The 16,322-nt window shown below is 41.3% G+C and overlaps 1 protein-coding gene across 1 annotated transcript in view; it reads left to right on the top strand.

Annotated features, from left to right (window-relative positions):
* The window catches only part of slc27a6 (solute carrier family 27 member 6), a 50,426-nt gene that overhangs the window by 7,844 nt on the left and 26,260 nt on the right, over window positions 1-16,322 (top strand). Inside the window, exons 2-3 of the mRNA XM_028602388.1 lie at window positions 12,882-13,091; window positions 15,433-15,591. Of these exons, the coding sequence (XP_028458189.1) occupies window positions 12,882-13,091; window positions 15,433-15,591 (369 nt within the window). The remainder of the gene's footprint in view (window positions 1-12,881; window positions 13,092-15,432; window positions 15,592-16,322) is intronic.

The following is a 16,322-nucleotide window of genomic DNA, read 5'->3' as shown; positions in this document are numbered from 1 at the left end:
CCATATATCTGGAACTAACTCCCAGAAAACTGCAGCTCCGTTGCAACAAACACTTTTAGATCAAGGCTATACTGCACTGCAGGGTTGTCCGATGGCCCGGGGCAAGTAAAACACCACTTTGGGCAAGTAAATATAACAACCTACTGGCCCGTCATCATGTGTTTTTTTGGGGATGTCTTTGTCTACATTTCTGGTGGCTTTTTGACGTATTTTAAACGAAGTTTTTAAATTTGATATTTTTTATGCGCTAAACAGCACATATCTGCATTAGTCACCACCAAAACCGGACTGTTTGTGTGTGTGTGTGTGTTTGTGCAGAGAGAGAGAGAGAGAGAGAGAGAGGCTGTTGTCTGTGTAGTATGAGCGACTCATGAGTTAATTAAAGAGTTGGGTGAAATATCCGAGTGAGTCATGACTCAAACAGGTTTAGTGCTCAGTCAGTGGGGAGTGGCCAGCGGCTGGAGCGGCAAACGTCAAACTTGGCACTGCACTTACTTGTGCCCGTAGCAAGAAACCTGTCATGTTTGAAATCCATTGGACTAACGGTTCTAGAGATATGCGCATAAGGGCCGGGACACATCAGGACGATTATCGGCCGTGGGACAGTCTGGCGAGGTCAGTGACTCAAATCTGTTCGTTGTGTCCCGTGCCGTCGTCCGTCTGGGGGGCTGTCGGTGTTCATTTTGGCCGACCTGACATGTTCGGTCGGCGGCAGGGTGACTAGAGTCTCTCAAAATCTGATGAAAATCTTTTAAACTGACCTTTGTTGAGCTGAAATGAAGACAGATTCAGCAACTGCACAGCCTATTTCTAAAATGTTTTCAGAAACATGTTTCAGTGAACTATTTTAGTACAATATGAGATCGTATTCTGAACGGCCGCCATGACAGTCCAGGTCTGAATTTCCGGAGAAAACAAACCACGTTCGTCCAATCAGCTGCCGGTTTTCATTTCTTGGGCGACATTACAGATTAGCGCCGCCTGCTGTTATAGAGACGTATTACGTCTCGTCTCCTCTTGTCTTTTTGGTCTGTTCTGTGGCAGTTTTTTGGACCTCGGGGACACGACTGATCATATCGACGGGGTTTCTTTCAACAGTCGGCCGTCGGCTATATGTGTCTACACCATAACACACGCAGACAGACAGACAGACAAACTGTGATTCTTAACCATACTTGGGCCGCCAGCGCCCCCTAGAGGGCCGCAAAAAACTTACGGTTTTGCACCTGTGGGCCGCAAGGGCCGTGGGACTGCATGCAGCTTTCGACCATGTGGTGGCGGTAATGCATCACTCAGTTGTTTAAAAAGCGCCAATACACAGAGAAGAAGACTGTCTACTTTACAGCTAAAATGGAGAAGTTTTTAAAAAGAAAAAATGAAGACGAATGTCCTGCCAACACCCCCACCCAAAAGACAAAGTTTTTGCGGAAATACAATCTTGACTTCATTAAATACGGTTTCGTAAATGGAGGAACAGAGGCAGTGCCAAAAGCCTGTGTGTGGAGTGTGGGCTAATACTGTCCAACAAAGCCCTCAAAACTAGTGGCATCTAGAGACCAAGCACCCGATGCTCGTGGGAAAGCCGGTGGAATATTTTAAGAGGAAGGAAAGTGGGCTGCAGTTGCAGAAAAGGTCTGTCGTGTCACTGACAAGCAACTCTAAATGTGCATTGAAAGCCAGCTACTAGGGGTGGTACGGTTCACAAAACCCACGGTTCGGTTCGTATCACGGTTTTAGGGTTACGGTTTTCGGTTCTGTACGGTTCTTGTTATTTTTTCTTTTAATCTTTAACACTCCAGAAATATACTTCAGCATACGGTATATAGCTTAATTATCCACAATGTAGGATACAGTAGGCTATTAAATAATTATATAGTTATATCATGTAGCCTAATCATGCTCAAACTGAATTTGACTTGACTTTAAGCACATTATTAAGACCATCTCTGAGGAAAGCTGGCTGAGATTTTGATACAGCAAGAGGGAAGCTTTTCAGTTATTTGGCAAAAAAAAGGAGAATGTGTATTGCCATCTACAGGAACTTATGTGCCTTTTTTTGCACATGAAGATTGAAATATTACAGAATATCAATTGAAATAACTTGCATTTATCAAACTGCCAACTTCAGTGTAGCTGTTACAAAAATGTATCCTTTAAAAGAAAAAGAGAGGAACTCTTAAAGCTCCGTCTTTTGAATAAGTCAGAATACGTTAAACATAAAAACAGTTTACATTGTTAGTTCATTTCCTATCCTGGCCTGGGACACACATACGGTTTGATAAAGTACTTAATGGACTTATCATTGCACTTACAATAACGACCGTAGCTGTCAGGCCCTCCTGTATACGTCTCCTCTCCGTTTTTTCCTGTGTTCACCGTGTGTGTGTGTGTGTGTGTGTGTGTGTGTGTGTGTGTATGTGTATGTGTATGTGTATGTGTATGTGTGTGTGTGTGTGTGTGTGTGTGTGTGTGTGTGTGTGTGTGTGTGTATGTGTGTATGTATGTGTGTGTGTGTGTGTGTGTGTGTGTGTGTGTGTGTGTGTGTGTGTGTGTGTGTGTGTGTGTGTGTGTGTGTGCGCGCGCGCGCATTAGTCGCGGGGAGAACTGAGCAGCCCCGCCCGCTGCACAGACCCGACAGGATCTAAACTGCAGCCGCTTCAGCGAGTGAAAAAACGTTCCAGGTACATTGATGTTAAAAGGTCTACAGGTTGGCATGACGGCCTGAAATGTTTTGCACGGTCTTTCGCTGTACGTTTTGTTGGTAACTTGCTCACACCTCTTCTTTCGCGCGAAAGGGAAACACACTGAGGTCACATACGAGGCACCTGATGGGCACGAGGTCACATTGCGCATGCGTTGAACCGTGCGGCACACACACGTTCCGAACCGAGACAAGCGGACCGAACGGTTCGGATGTTTTTTCATGAACCGTACCACCCCTACCAGCTACCTCGTAGCCAGACGTGTGGCACAGAGTAAGAAAGCATTCACCATAGCGGAGGAGTTGGTTCTGCCTGCCGCTGTTGATATGTGCCGTGAGCCAATCAGAGAGGCCGCTGCAAAAAAGCTGCTGACCATCCCACTCTCAAACGACACTGTGAGTCACCGTATCGCAGACATGGCCTCAGACATACAGCATCAACTTACAGAAAGAATAAAAAGTAGCCCTTTTTTTTCTTTGCAATTAGACGAGTCCACGGATGTGACGAATGCTGCACTGCTGCTAGTTTTTGTTCGCTATCGCTGGGACAGTAGTGTGCACGAAGACATACGGTTTTGTGGAGAGCTACCAACACGAACTACGGCTGAGGAATGTTTCCGCTGCATGGATAACTACTTCACTGAGAACGGCCTGGACTGGCAGAACTGTGTCGGGGTGTGCAGTGATGGTGCAGCATCATGGTGTCATTAGACAGATACTTGATCATGCACCAGAAGCTAAATGGACACACTGTTTTCTCCACCGTGAAAGCCTTGCAGCAAAAAAGATGTCACCAGATCTCCACCAGGTGATGGATTTAAGTGTGAAAACAATAAACTTTATTAAAAACAATGCTGTGAACTCCAGATGTTTTGCTAAGCTTTGTGAGGACATAGAAGCAGATCATGTCCAGCTGCTATATCACAGTGAAGTGAGATGGCTCTCAAGAGGACTGGTCCTCAATCGTTTGTTTGAACTGAGGAATGAGGTGTTCTCTTTTCTCACTGAGAAAAAATCTCATCGTGCACATTACTATGCTGACACAGTGTTCACAGCAAAACTTGCCTACCTCTGTGACATTTTTTCACTACTGAACCAACTGAACACCTCACTTCAAGGAAGAAACAGCAACATATTTTGTGTTGCAGACAAAGTTGAAGCTTTCAAGAGGAAACTTGCTTTGTGGACCAAGAGGGCCCAGGAAAAGAGGATGGACATGTTTCCACTTTTGTCTGACATTTTGGAAAACTCCCCTCAGGTGAAGATCAGTGACTCAGTCTCCCAGCACCTCTCACAACTGGCAGAGAAATTTGGTGACTACCTTCCTGAGGATCCCAGAGAGGGAAACATGTGGATTTTAGACCGATTTTCAGTGGGTTACACTGCAAATGATGTTGCTTTGCCCTCACACCTGGAATCCCAGCTTCTGGAAGTTTTTACTGACAGCACTCTAAAGCTGCAGTGGGGCAAACTGGACCTGGGCTCCTTCTGGATTGCTGTCTCACACTGAGGGCTGTGAAACTCCTTCTCCCATTCACAACTATGCACCTGTGTGAATCAGGATTCTCCATTGTGGTCACAACTAAGACCAAAGCCCGAAACAGACTCAGATCAACACTGGAGGCTACTCTGAGAGTGAGCCTTTCTCCCATTCCACCCAGACTAGATGTGATTATGTCTCAGAGGCAGGCCCAAGTGTCTCATTAAGAGGTGAAGATAAAAAGGGAGTTGTATTATTGTTGTTAATTATTGTTATTATTTGTGTCATTGTTCATTTATCACAGATATAAAGATTCTTCTGGTTCTGCCATGCAAAAATGGAGACTGCTGAAGCAATTTTCCAATGGCTTTGCAGATTATAAGGCTATAGTTTCATTTGCTCTTTATTTCAATTTCATTTACAGTTTATTTATTTATATTTATAGATTTACATTATATATATTATTTTATCACCCCCTTTTTATTGATTGAATGATTTATATATATATATATATATATATATATATATATATATATATATATATATATATATATATATATATATATATATATATATTTTTTTTAGTAAAATCCTACTATTGGTCTTTTTTTATTATTATTAAAAAGCCTGACTTGATCCTTGAAATTTTTTCTTGTCACAGCTTGATTTGGTCCATGAATTATCAGCCTGTTTGGTGTCTTGATACAGTATGTGTGCAGGTTTACATAAACGTTTAATAAAAGTCTTTGTGATGATCCCATTTTATCATGTCATTTTATTTGACAAGGTTTTTGCTTGTTAAACAGTAAGTGGATTTGGTTTATTATTGATTACAAATCAAACCGAAAGTGAAGTCAATTAAACCTATACAGTGTTAATATTTAATGGGCCCCGGGCCACTTTGTACTATAACAATTGGGCCTCAAGGTCAAAAAGGTTAAGAACCCCTAGTTATTAGTCCATACTGCGAGTTTGATAAAATTGCAATTAATTGCGCAACCCTAGAACGTAGACTCAAATGAAAATACTTCAGTAAAGTACTTATACCTCCCAATCATACTTGTATAAGGTATTTAACGTAACAAGAGCAGTTTTAAAAACTGAGTAAGCAGGGGCAGAGCTAGAAGGGGGGCACGGGGTGGCACCGGCCCCCCCTCTGAAATATGATTGCCCCCCCAATCCATAAGGCTAGAGTGCTGTCATTCTGACAAGTCAAAAGTCAAAGTCTCTTTATTAGTCTCCCAAAGGAGAAATTCGTTTTGGACAGAGAGAAATTGCTGCAAGAGTAACATAGACGCACATCAAACACAGGGTTAAAACAGTTAGACATTAAACATAAAGGCTACTCAAGTAGCTGTGCAAAATTACAAGTTACCATTTTCTAAAAAGGCAGTATAAAAAATTTATCCATTTGGAAATATAAATATACTTACAATCCATTATAAAAATGCAGTAATTCCTTCAGTCAATCCTGACAATCCTGATTTCCATTGGATCAGAGTACTGTCACTTGGCTGACTGTTCTGCCAATCTTCCCAGCCCTTGTCACATGACCAATTCATGTTTCCATGATGACTATCCAACATTCTGATACCATGGAACCATTGACATATATAAAATGAACCAACGGAGCCCGTTGCTCTGGACGGAGACCAGTTAAGGCTATTAGAAGCACTTTTCCCGTGATCACTTGCTTTACTGCGCAGCCTCCAACTGACAGAGACAACGTAGATGTGACGTGAGCAACGTGGCTGAAAGTTGTAAGTCTTCTGGTAGCTGTGCCAAGAGAAATCTCAATCATTTCCAATCTTACAGAGATGGAGAGCGTAGGTATATGTAAGGAGATAACATAAGCACAGGCTAATTACTGATCACTAACATGCTAGTTAACATTAGTAATTAAACCTAAACAGCTAATGTAAGTCAAAACTGCCTGTGAGCTTCTCCTGTACTATACGGTAATTCCTCTACTGTGCGACAGTAAGTCACTTGGTTATGACACAATAGTTAGCCTATTTTTATAAAAGCGTCTGCTACGGAGCCATAACGTGAGGTACAAGGTAATGGAGCCTTTTATACATTGTTGTGTTTCTTTAGAAATAAACAATGGACAAATAGAGTCTTTAAAGGCTTCAGATGTAAAGTATTCGCTGTCAAGTGGCGCCAAAATGTATGCTAGTCAGTGGAATGCTAACGGAAGGTGATCTCTTTGTAAAGTCAAAATGGCGCCATAGGAGGTTCGAGTTCTGAAGCAAAGCTTACCCCCTTGCATGGAACCAGCAATGGAGTTGTTTTTTTATTGAAAAAGTGGCAGACTGAGCCTATAGAAATTAAAACAAGTGAAACTAATAATGAATGTGATGTTTTATTTAGCAGAATTACATTATGTTGTAATGTGATTATTGGTCCCCCCTGTGCCACCCCACCTAACAAGTCCTGAAATCGCCCCTGGTTAGTAAGCATTGTCAAACGGAAAAAGACGTGATTGTGTCACAGTGAACAGAGTATGCCACCACAGGAACTCTTCTCAGAGTCTGGCTTTTTCTGCTCTTTCAAGAATCCTGGTGCTGTCTCTCTGTGGTCGGAGCGAGGACAGTGTCCTTGATCAATATCACGCTTGTCTGGTTGTGCAACGATCAGTAATCCTGTCACATGGCAGCGGCATGGTGAATCCGATTAACTGTAGGAACAGGATTCAATGAAATGACATGTTGTCTCATTAAAATACACAGCAAATATTACAGATTAAATCATGTTATAGCAAGGGGCTCCCAGTCCTTTTTGGGTATTGGCAAGTTTGGAAGTTTTCAGAGTTGATTCAAACATTCAGCTCCCTGACTGGAGCTCCCACGGCTCACAGCTGAGGTGGAAAACCACTAAAGTACTTCAGGGAAGTTGTTCAAGAGGAAATACCTTTTGATGGTTGTCGACGGCGACCCATCGTGTATGACATTCAGGCACGCTCAGTTACTCGAAAACAGAATATCAGTAGAAAACTGCAATTTAAAATGTTATCAGAATGTTATTATTTGTGCATTGTCAAGAGTATAGCTAGGTTTCCAAAGTCATTTTAGCCTGGGCTGAAAGCAACACTGGTAGGCCACGCTGGCGCTGTTGCCTTGGAAATGACAACATCCGGTCTCTGAATATGAAAAAACAAGCCTTTTTTCATTTCTATTTCTGAGTGATTTTATTTTTATTATATGAAATGGAAAAGGAAAATCACAGCATATTTTAAATATCTCTCATCCCCTCTTGACCATGAAAAGGAAAAAATGCATTGTATTTCAATTTCAAATGTTGTATTTTAAAAGGAAAATCAAATAATTCAATTCAATTTTATTTATAGTATCAAATCATAACAAGAGTTATCTCGAGACACTTTACAGATAGAGTAGGTCTAGACCACACTCTATAATTTACAAAGACCCAACTATTCCAACAATTACAGTAATTCCCTCAAGAGCAAGCAGTGCGACAGTGACGAGGAAAAACTCCCTCTTGGAAAGAAACCTGGGACAGACCCAGGCTCTTGGTAGGCGGTGTCTGACGGGCCGGTTGGGGATATGATGAACAGTGGCGATAATAGTCAAATTAATAATGGAACTATTAAATAACCATTTGTTTTTTGTTTTATAATACCGGTTTATGAAATGAAAATTGAATGAACGAAAAAGTACACGGACCGTAACAAAACTGAAACTTTAAACCTAATACACAGTCAAAAAAAAATTATAAATAAAAACGCAAATAGCTTCCTGAAGTTTTAATGTTTTAGTTTTTTATTTGCATGTGTTGCAGACTGCTTACAGCGCTGTGGTGGAGCCAAAGTATCGAATGTTTTTAATAATTAACTTTATCGGTTATCAGGCAAATTAAACACTGATACAGATAATCTGCAAACTGCCAAATATCGGCCAGGATAATCGGCCAGGGCCGATAATTGGTCGATCCCTAGAACTAAGTACATTTTAATATCTGTTTATTTATCGCAAGCAATATCGTTATCACTATATTCAACAACTTTATTGCATATTTTCCTCCTATCATGCAGCCTGACTTCAGAACTTGAATAGCGGCCATTCCTCTGGGAGCTTTTCTTCTTTTTTCTCTACTTGGATATAGGTTCCAGAGATGTACACAGCAGATTGCCTGGATAATGGTTCTAATTATCCCTGAGAGATTAGCCTAGCACTGCTAACACCATTCACGTTAATGACCAACCAGTGTTACACTGCTGCCTGCCTCATTTTTCTTTTTATGGCTGTGGTTTTAGGACATAGTGTTGCATCAGTGAACACTTCTCCATGTCTCCTTTGAGTCAACACAGACAAGCACACCATGTTGTACAAACACATGTAGCCTATATATTGAATCATTTACAAAGTTGCAGTCAGGAGTGGGGTTGTATTGTGAAATACTAATGACGTATAATTCGGCCTTGCACGGTGTATCATTTCAGTGCTACAGAGAGATATTTGCACATACTCAACGGTCATTACAGCTCCATTCTTAAATATACAGTCACTCCGTGCAGTCAGTGGTATCATACTATACTAAAGCAGTGTCCATTTGGAGTGTGTGCCTGCTCGGAACGAACGTTCCCAGTATTTTTATTCATTTATTGAATTACTTTTTACCCTAAAATATCGCCATTGATGTATTTGGTCAAAAATATTGTGATGTTTTGCTGCTTCATAATAAAAGCCATGGGTGCAGGAAGCATTGAAAATGTGGGCAGGACAATGTAATGGGGTTCTGAGGGTCCTCCCCTAGACATTTTTTTACCAGATTTCATTTATTGTGTTCTGGTGCTTTTTTACAGGTTGGTTGATAATAGAGCTGTCAATCTTCCTCTATAATACCATTAGAATTTCATTTGCTAATTTTTTAATATTCAAATATTTAATGCTCAAATGCAGCCTATTAATATATACTAGGCTACACTACTCAGGTTTATGCACTGTCAATGCCACTATAAGCATGTGGTTGTTGTTTCACGTTCTGTCCACCAGAGGGACTTCCAACATCAGCCTGGCCTTGAAGGGGACCTAGGTCACGGCGCATTGCATTTCTGTCATGCCGCTCTCTGTTCTCTACATTATTTTCCACCACGAGCACACAGAGACAAACACAAATCAACAGAGAACTCTGGAATGAAACATGATCTAAGTGTAGTGAAGCGGGTCTGTTGTAATGGCTAACGGTTCTCGGTTAGCACAATGACATCATGTTAGAAAGAACAGCCGAAATGATTGGTCATAAACTAAGTAACAATATATATGATTCACGATATTGGAGGGAATTATCGTTTTTGTATCATTATTCACATTTTCATTGAAAATTATTAACATTGAAAGAAATTAAAATGATTACAGTGTGATTTTTGCAAAGATGTTTTCTTTAGTCTGTAGGATAGGATTTGTAGGCCGGGACATCTCTGCTGCACCACATATTGTGCCCCCTTGCAATTTGGATATTGCACTAGTCCATATTGCGATTTCGATACAACTGCAATTAATTGTGCAGCCCTAATCATAAGCAACCTGTTTTTTGCAGATTGTCACGTTACTGAGAATACAGCTCTTAGAAGGTAATAAATTAAGTAGAAGCTAACTCTGACAGCTGTAGGGCAGCTAACATTAACTTTAGCTTTCTCCATGAAGCTCCCAGCTAAGCTAACTCTGACAGCTGTAGGACAGCTAACATTAACTTTAGCTTTCTCCATGAAGCTCCAAGATAAGCTAACTCTGACAGCTGTAGGACAGCTAACATTAACTTTAGCTGTTTCCATGAAGCTAACAGCTGAGCTCCTATAACTCTGACAGCTGTAGGACAGCTAACGTAGTATTTAGCTGTCTCCATGAAGCTACCAGCTAAGCTAACTCTGTCAGCTGTAGGACAGCTAACATTAACTTTAGCTGTCTCCATGAAGCTCCCAGCTAAACTCCTATAATTCATGACGCAGTTAGGAAACCAGAACAAGCTAATGTGCGGTTCAAAATCCACTAAGTAGGCAAGGAGAGTATTTAAAAGTTTAACAAGTATTTATTTAAAGGAACACGCCGACTTATTGGGAATTTAGCTTATTCACCGTAACCCCCAGGGTAAGACAAGTCCATACATACCCCTCTCATCTCCGTGCGTGCTGTAACGCTGTCTGACAGTTCCAGCATTAGCTTAGCCTAGCACAGATCCTGCAGGTAACTGGTTCCAACTAGCCTACTGCTCCCAATTGTGACAAAAGTGACAAAATAACACCAACATGTTCCTATTTACATGTTGTGATTTGTATAGTCACAGCGTGTACAAAAAACAACGTAACATGAGACACAGCCATCTTCTAACAAACCGGGAACTATATTCTCAGACAGGCTTGCTGCGAGCATATCACTCCGCCCAAGTACTTTATTCTTCCGCCTGAGAATATAGTTCCCGGTTTGTTTACAGTTAGAAGACGGCTGTGTCTCATGTTACGTTGTTTTTTGGACACGCTGTGACTCTACAAATCACAACATGTAAATAGGAACATGTTGGTGTTATTTTGTCACTTATTCGGAGCAGTAGGATTACTGGAACCACTCACCTGCAGGTTCTGTGCTGGCCTGATGCCGCTGGAGTCGTCAGACAGCCTTACAGCACACACGGAGATGAGAAGGGTATGTATGGACTAGTCTAACTCTGGGGGTTACGGTGAATAAGCTAAATTCCCAATAAGTCGGCGTGTTCCTTTAAGTAAAATCACAAGAGCATAAACGTGTACACGGGTCCGAGTTGATCAGGCACACAGGCTTCTCTCATCAGACTGAATTTTCTGGCTTATACATGAATTCATATATCAGTCTCTAAGAGCATTTTGATTTGTTTATTAAAAGTTGGAGGAGTACCGTGGTTTAGACTTAGCTTCCCCTGGTTGGTGCACAGACTGGTCCCAGTCTTTTGGCACACGCCCTCTTCATCAGTTGTTAAGCAGACTTTAACTATGCTGATGGTCAGAAAGAACCATGCACCACTGCTGTCCGTCACAGATTGAGAAGTAACTTTCTTTCAAGGTCAAACTGATATCAAACTGATATTAACTTTGTTGCTGCACTCTTGTTGCTTTCTGACCACCATCATACAGTGCTGCTTTTTGCTCGTACAACAATATCCTTTTCTCATTTTGCATGACTAAGCTGTCACAGTGCTCTTCCACTAAACACACTAAACACACAATACTATTCAACTATAATTTGTATCCTCATAAAGCATAGCCAGCTTGACTGATTATTTTTATTTCTTACACTAACTAATGATAACATAAGCATTTTGGCTCGGTGCATGTCGATTTTAAAGTCATGTTAAAACTATTTTCGATCCTTCTTCCATTTTTCCAGCCGCAGCCTATGACTACCCTGTACTAACGTTACTCTGTACATAACATTAGCTCTGTGATGTGAAGACCTCACAATGCCTTGTGTTTCTCACTCCCGCTAACTTCATAAAATGATAAATTAATTGTTCATCAGACGTGACATAAAAAAAGCATTTCGTTTTCACATGCGGGTAGGCCAAGGCGAGAAGAGGGAGATTAGCTAAATTTAGCCAACATATTTATAAAAAAATCACATTTGAATAGTGTTGATTTTTTTACTATACAAATTATATTTGACTTTCAGAATTCGTTCCAACAACCCTAGTTTATACTTTTATCTGGCTATACATGTGTCAAAAGCATTCTGAATTAAGTATTCTACAAATGGTATCCTACAGAATAAAGGGGAGGGCTCAGCCTGCAGGGGAAGCCGCTACAGCACGCTGAACGGACGGAGAAATGTGCAATGGTTCCCTGATTTATCATTAGATTATTAGCTTCTTATTTGCTGTGATGTCTCTACATCACACACTCAGACAAACATTTGGTTGCAACACACTCTTACAGTTAACACTTTTGGGGGAAGTAGGAAGCTGCTGGCTAAGAAGGGTAAGTTGAATAATTAAAGAAAAAAGAAAACTATTACATTTTATTTAAGTTATAGTGTCAAATCATAACAAGAGTTATCTCAGGACACTTCACAGATAGAGTAGGTCTAGACCGCACTCTATAATTTACAGACAAAACAAGTCCCCCAAGAGCAAGCATTTAGTGTAACAGTGATGAGGAAAAACCTCCTTTTAGGCAGAAACCTCAGACAGAACCAGACTCTTGGTGGGCGGCAATCTGCCACTGCCAGTTGAGGGTGAGAGAGAGAGAGAGAGGCAATAATACAGAAATATGACTAATAGTAATTATAGCAGTGGGCATAATGGAATGACAAAATGAACAGTGGCAATCTTGATGGGATCACAATCAGCCGTGGCACCAAATGGGGGGATAGTGGCCCTTTCACTACTTTCCCCTTAGCCTACTTGGCACCGTTGAATGGACACCCTCTTTGAACTCAGCCTTCATTTTGATCTCACCTACACACCTGTGAAGTTTTCTGACTGCATTTGGCTTGTGGTGACAATATTTGCCTGCAGACATATTAACATCTGGCAGTACTCAAAACTGTCTTTGTGGTAGTTGCCACTGCACTGTCTCCAGGGCCACATTTACCCATGATGATACATACACACACACACACACACACACACACACACACACACACACACACACACACACACTGTTGCAGCTGCTAAACATAACTCAAAGTATCCTTTGCTTTCGCCATCTCCCAGATTTAGTGGACAGTCTGGACGGCATCCTGCCCAGCCTACTGGAGGACAACATCCAGGTGTGGGCTATGACGAGCCACAGTGAGCACCCACAGGTGCACACTCTGTTGGATAAGATCGCTGGCGCCTCGGACCAGCCGGTACCGGTGGAGTTACGTGCCACCACCTCCCTCAAATCCCCTACCCTCTACATCTTCACCTCTGGAACAACTGGTGAGTCTGCGCTTCTTCTCAGTGAGGATTAGAATCCGAATGCTCTCGTTTCAGGCAGCACCGTTCATACTTTTTAGAAAACATGTCGTCCTTAAATAGAGTATGTTACGTCATGTAACTGCTGCTGGCATGGTATAATGTGTACTGTTACGGTGTTCTTGTCATATAGGGATTAATATTTCCTTTTGATGGCTGTTAGTTATAATAATAACCAATAGTTGTTGAGGTAACATTGATCAATGGGATGGTAATGTTGCCCTGTGTCTGCTGGATGTGTAAAGAGTATGCAACTGTTTGGAGCTGTTGGTGTGTAGTAAGATTGTGTTTACAGCTGGTTCCTCCGCTCCTAAATGTCCCAAAAATCAGTTATTGCAGATTTCATAAAATGTTATCAAAAACATAAATCATTTTAAATTCCAAAATAAAATAGGTCAGGAATGTCATGTCACTTTAGGATGTTTCTGAGCAAAAACATCATCCATCCCCCTTACTAACCACCTGTGTGTGTCATGGTTGTCTTGGTAACAGCGTACACAGAGCAGCCTCTACCCTGTGTCATCCTCCCATGGCCTCAGGCTCTGTGCTTCTCCGTTGGGTCTGGCTTAATGCAAAACACACACATATTTTTGTTATACTGCACATTGCTGCAAGAAGTCTCCCGGCTAATCCTGCCTTGTACTGACCGAAATTTGAGAAACAGTTAGCGGATGTGGTATTAGCTAAAGTGGTTAGCACACACCAAATGTTTCATCCGATGAAGTAGACTGCCCTGCCGATTTTGAACAGCTCACCCGGAGACTGAAGGCAGGACACATTCAGAAACCCGTATCTCACTCAAAACAGCATGGATGTTTTTTTTATGTGATTAAGGGCCAAGCATAACACGTACATTTTTTTTAATCGCATGCCGCCATTTATTAATTTATTTAACACTTCACTCGGCTTTGTGTCGGACCTAACAACGCCCCTTAGCTGTTCTAAAATCACTAGAATCTAGCTAGGCTACTATTTTGACCCTTTTACTTATCATCAAGCTGCAGGCATGATGGAGAAATGCAGCAGCAACACAATTCTGAATGGCGCTTTTTATTTTCATAATCTCCCGGACGGCTCAGTAGACAAGTCGAAAGCCATAGGCACATTGTGTAAAGCCGAAATAAAATATCACCGAAGCACGTCAAGCTTGAGCTACCACCTACAAGCTAATCATAGTCCAGTTAACGTGACCCATGTTGATGCTAGTGGGCTCAGGCAAAGCACTATTTTGGAGAGTGCTACTCGCCGACCTGTTGATGAAACCAAAGCCAAAAAAATTACTACAGCTCTTGCAAAATGGGTGGAAACTAACTGCAGACCTGTCAGCATCGTAGAAGACTCGGGTCTTAAAGAAGTACTACGGTTGGCATGTTCTGAATTGTGCAATAATGACAGATTCACACATTTTTCTTTTGTTTACAGTAAATAAATAATAAACAAATACAAATCTTAAAGTCAAGTTCATAAAGCAACTTTCTTTGCATTCATTTGATTCCCAATCAAGATACACTGGTAAGAATTGCTTTCCATTGTTAATATGTACTTATAAACAGTTCTGAATTGCAAAATAATAGAACATGTGATTACTCGCGATTAACTGTGGAAATTCAGCGATTAATCGTGAATAAGAAAAAATCATTTGACAGCCCTAGTTTTTTTCCAAGTTTGTATGCGTGTGGAAGCACCAGAGACACAAAATAACACCCTAAATCCCAGAAAAATTGATTCTTTTCATAATATGAGCACTTTAAGGTCATGGTTTTTTGTGGGTGTTTCACTTTAATGGAAAACTGGTTCTACAATGAATGTGCCACACAATTTATTTTCACAAAAATCAGTGTGAATTTAGCAAAAAGACAGCTTGTTTCCACTGGACGTCATTGGTCTTTCAGAACAGTAGTGCTTTGACTTCTGCAAATTGTGCCTCTTCACCTTCTCTGTCACATCACGGAGGAGTTGCTTTAAAACCGAGCGAAGGGGAATCGGGGAGGGAAGGAGGGAGCATCTGGGGCTTCAGCGTCGTTGGCATCTTGACAGGACTGAAAGGACGACACTACATGACTACACGTCAGTGTACTTTTCTCTTGTTATCATTGTTGGAGCCCGGAGCGTCTTCTCAGGAACAGCCACAAAACTACTATAATATTAGTAGAATTACAATTGAATTTCACATTGCATGACACTTTGTTGTATTGTCATGCTGCACATGGCTATGTACTCCCTCCCAATGCTAACATTGGCAGCAATGCATTTGAAATGGACAGAAAGTATGGGTAATGCAGTATGATGTCTTTTCTGTTCCCAGGGCTCCCCAAGGCTGCGGTGATCACTCACCTGCAGAGCCTGAAGGCAGCAGCAGGGTTCTGGGCATTTGGAGCAACTCAGGAGGATGTGATGTACATCTGTCTGCCGCTCTACCACAGCGCCGCTTCCTTGATCGGTATAGGAGGAACCATAAAGCTAGGTAGGACTCACAATATGTCTGCTTGGCAGCCCTCAGACAAAACCAGAACAACTTGAGCAGTTGTGGTAAAAAATAGTCGATACAGTCCGGTGGATGGTTCAGTTGAGAGAAATCTGTCTTTTTAGATAAAACACATGCTGGCAAAGTTTTCCTTTTGGGGATGTAATTTGAAGTTGGAGAAAATGTAATAAATTCCAATATATCGCAGAAAATCACAATATGTTCAAAATCGCAATAATAAAGTATTGTGACATAAGTATCATGATGATATCATACCGTGGGTATGATATTGTATGTTGCCACAATAATGCAAATACTGAACACAACCTCTCTAATGTTAAAACAAACACCAACAGTGATAGTAATAAAAAAACTGTCAGGTTTTGTGCAGGCTTGGACCCAAAAATGCAGAGAGTTGAGACGAGGAGGCAGCGTAAGGTTTCGAAGGTTTAATAAATCAAACTGGCTATAACAGAATGTGTCCTGAAGCACGCAGGTAGAAAACTGGCAAAAGGAAAATCCAAAAACACAAAGAACAAAACATCTTGGGGAGAGTCGCATGGAATGTCTTGGAAAAGACACGATTGGACAACAGACAAAGAAAGCACAGAGACTAGGTAACGAGGGACAGGTGATATGAGGGCTGAAGAACAGGTGGAACACATCAGGGCAGTGCAGTCAATCACAGAATTTAAAGAGTTGGGTGAACTATCCGAGTGAGTCATGACTCA

Source organism: Perca flavescens, chromosome 16, assembly GCF_004354835.1.
Source record: "Perca flavescens isolate YP-PL-M2 chromosome 16, PFLA_1.0, whole genome shotgun sequence".
NCBI classification, from domain to species: Eukaryota; Metazoa; Chordata; class Actinopteri; order Perciformes; family Percidae; genus Perca; species Perca flavescens.
The sequence above is the reverse complement of the archived record's forward strand: the minus strand, read 5'-3'. Positions and strand labels throughout refer to the sequence as shown.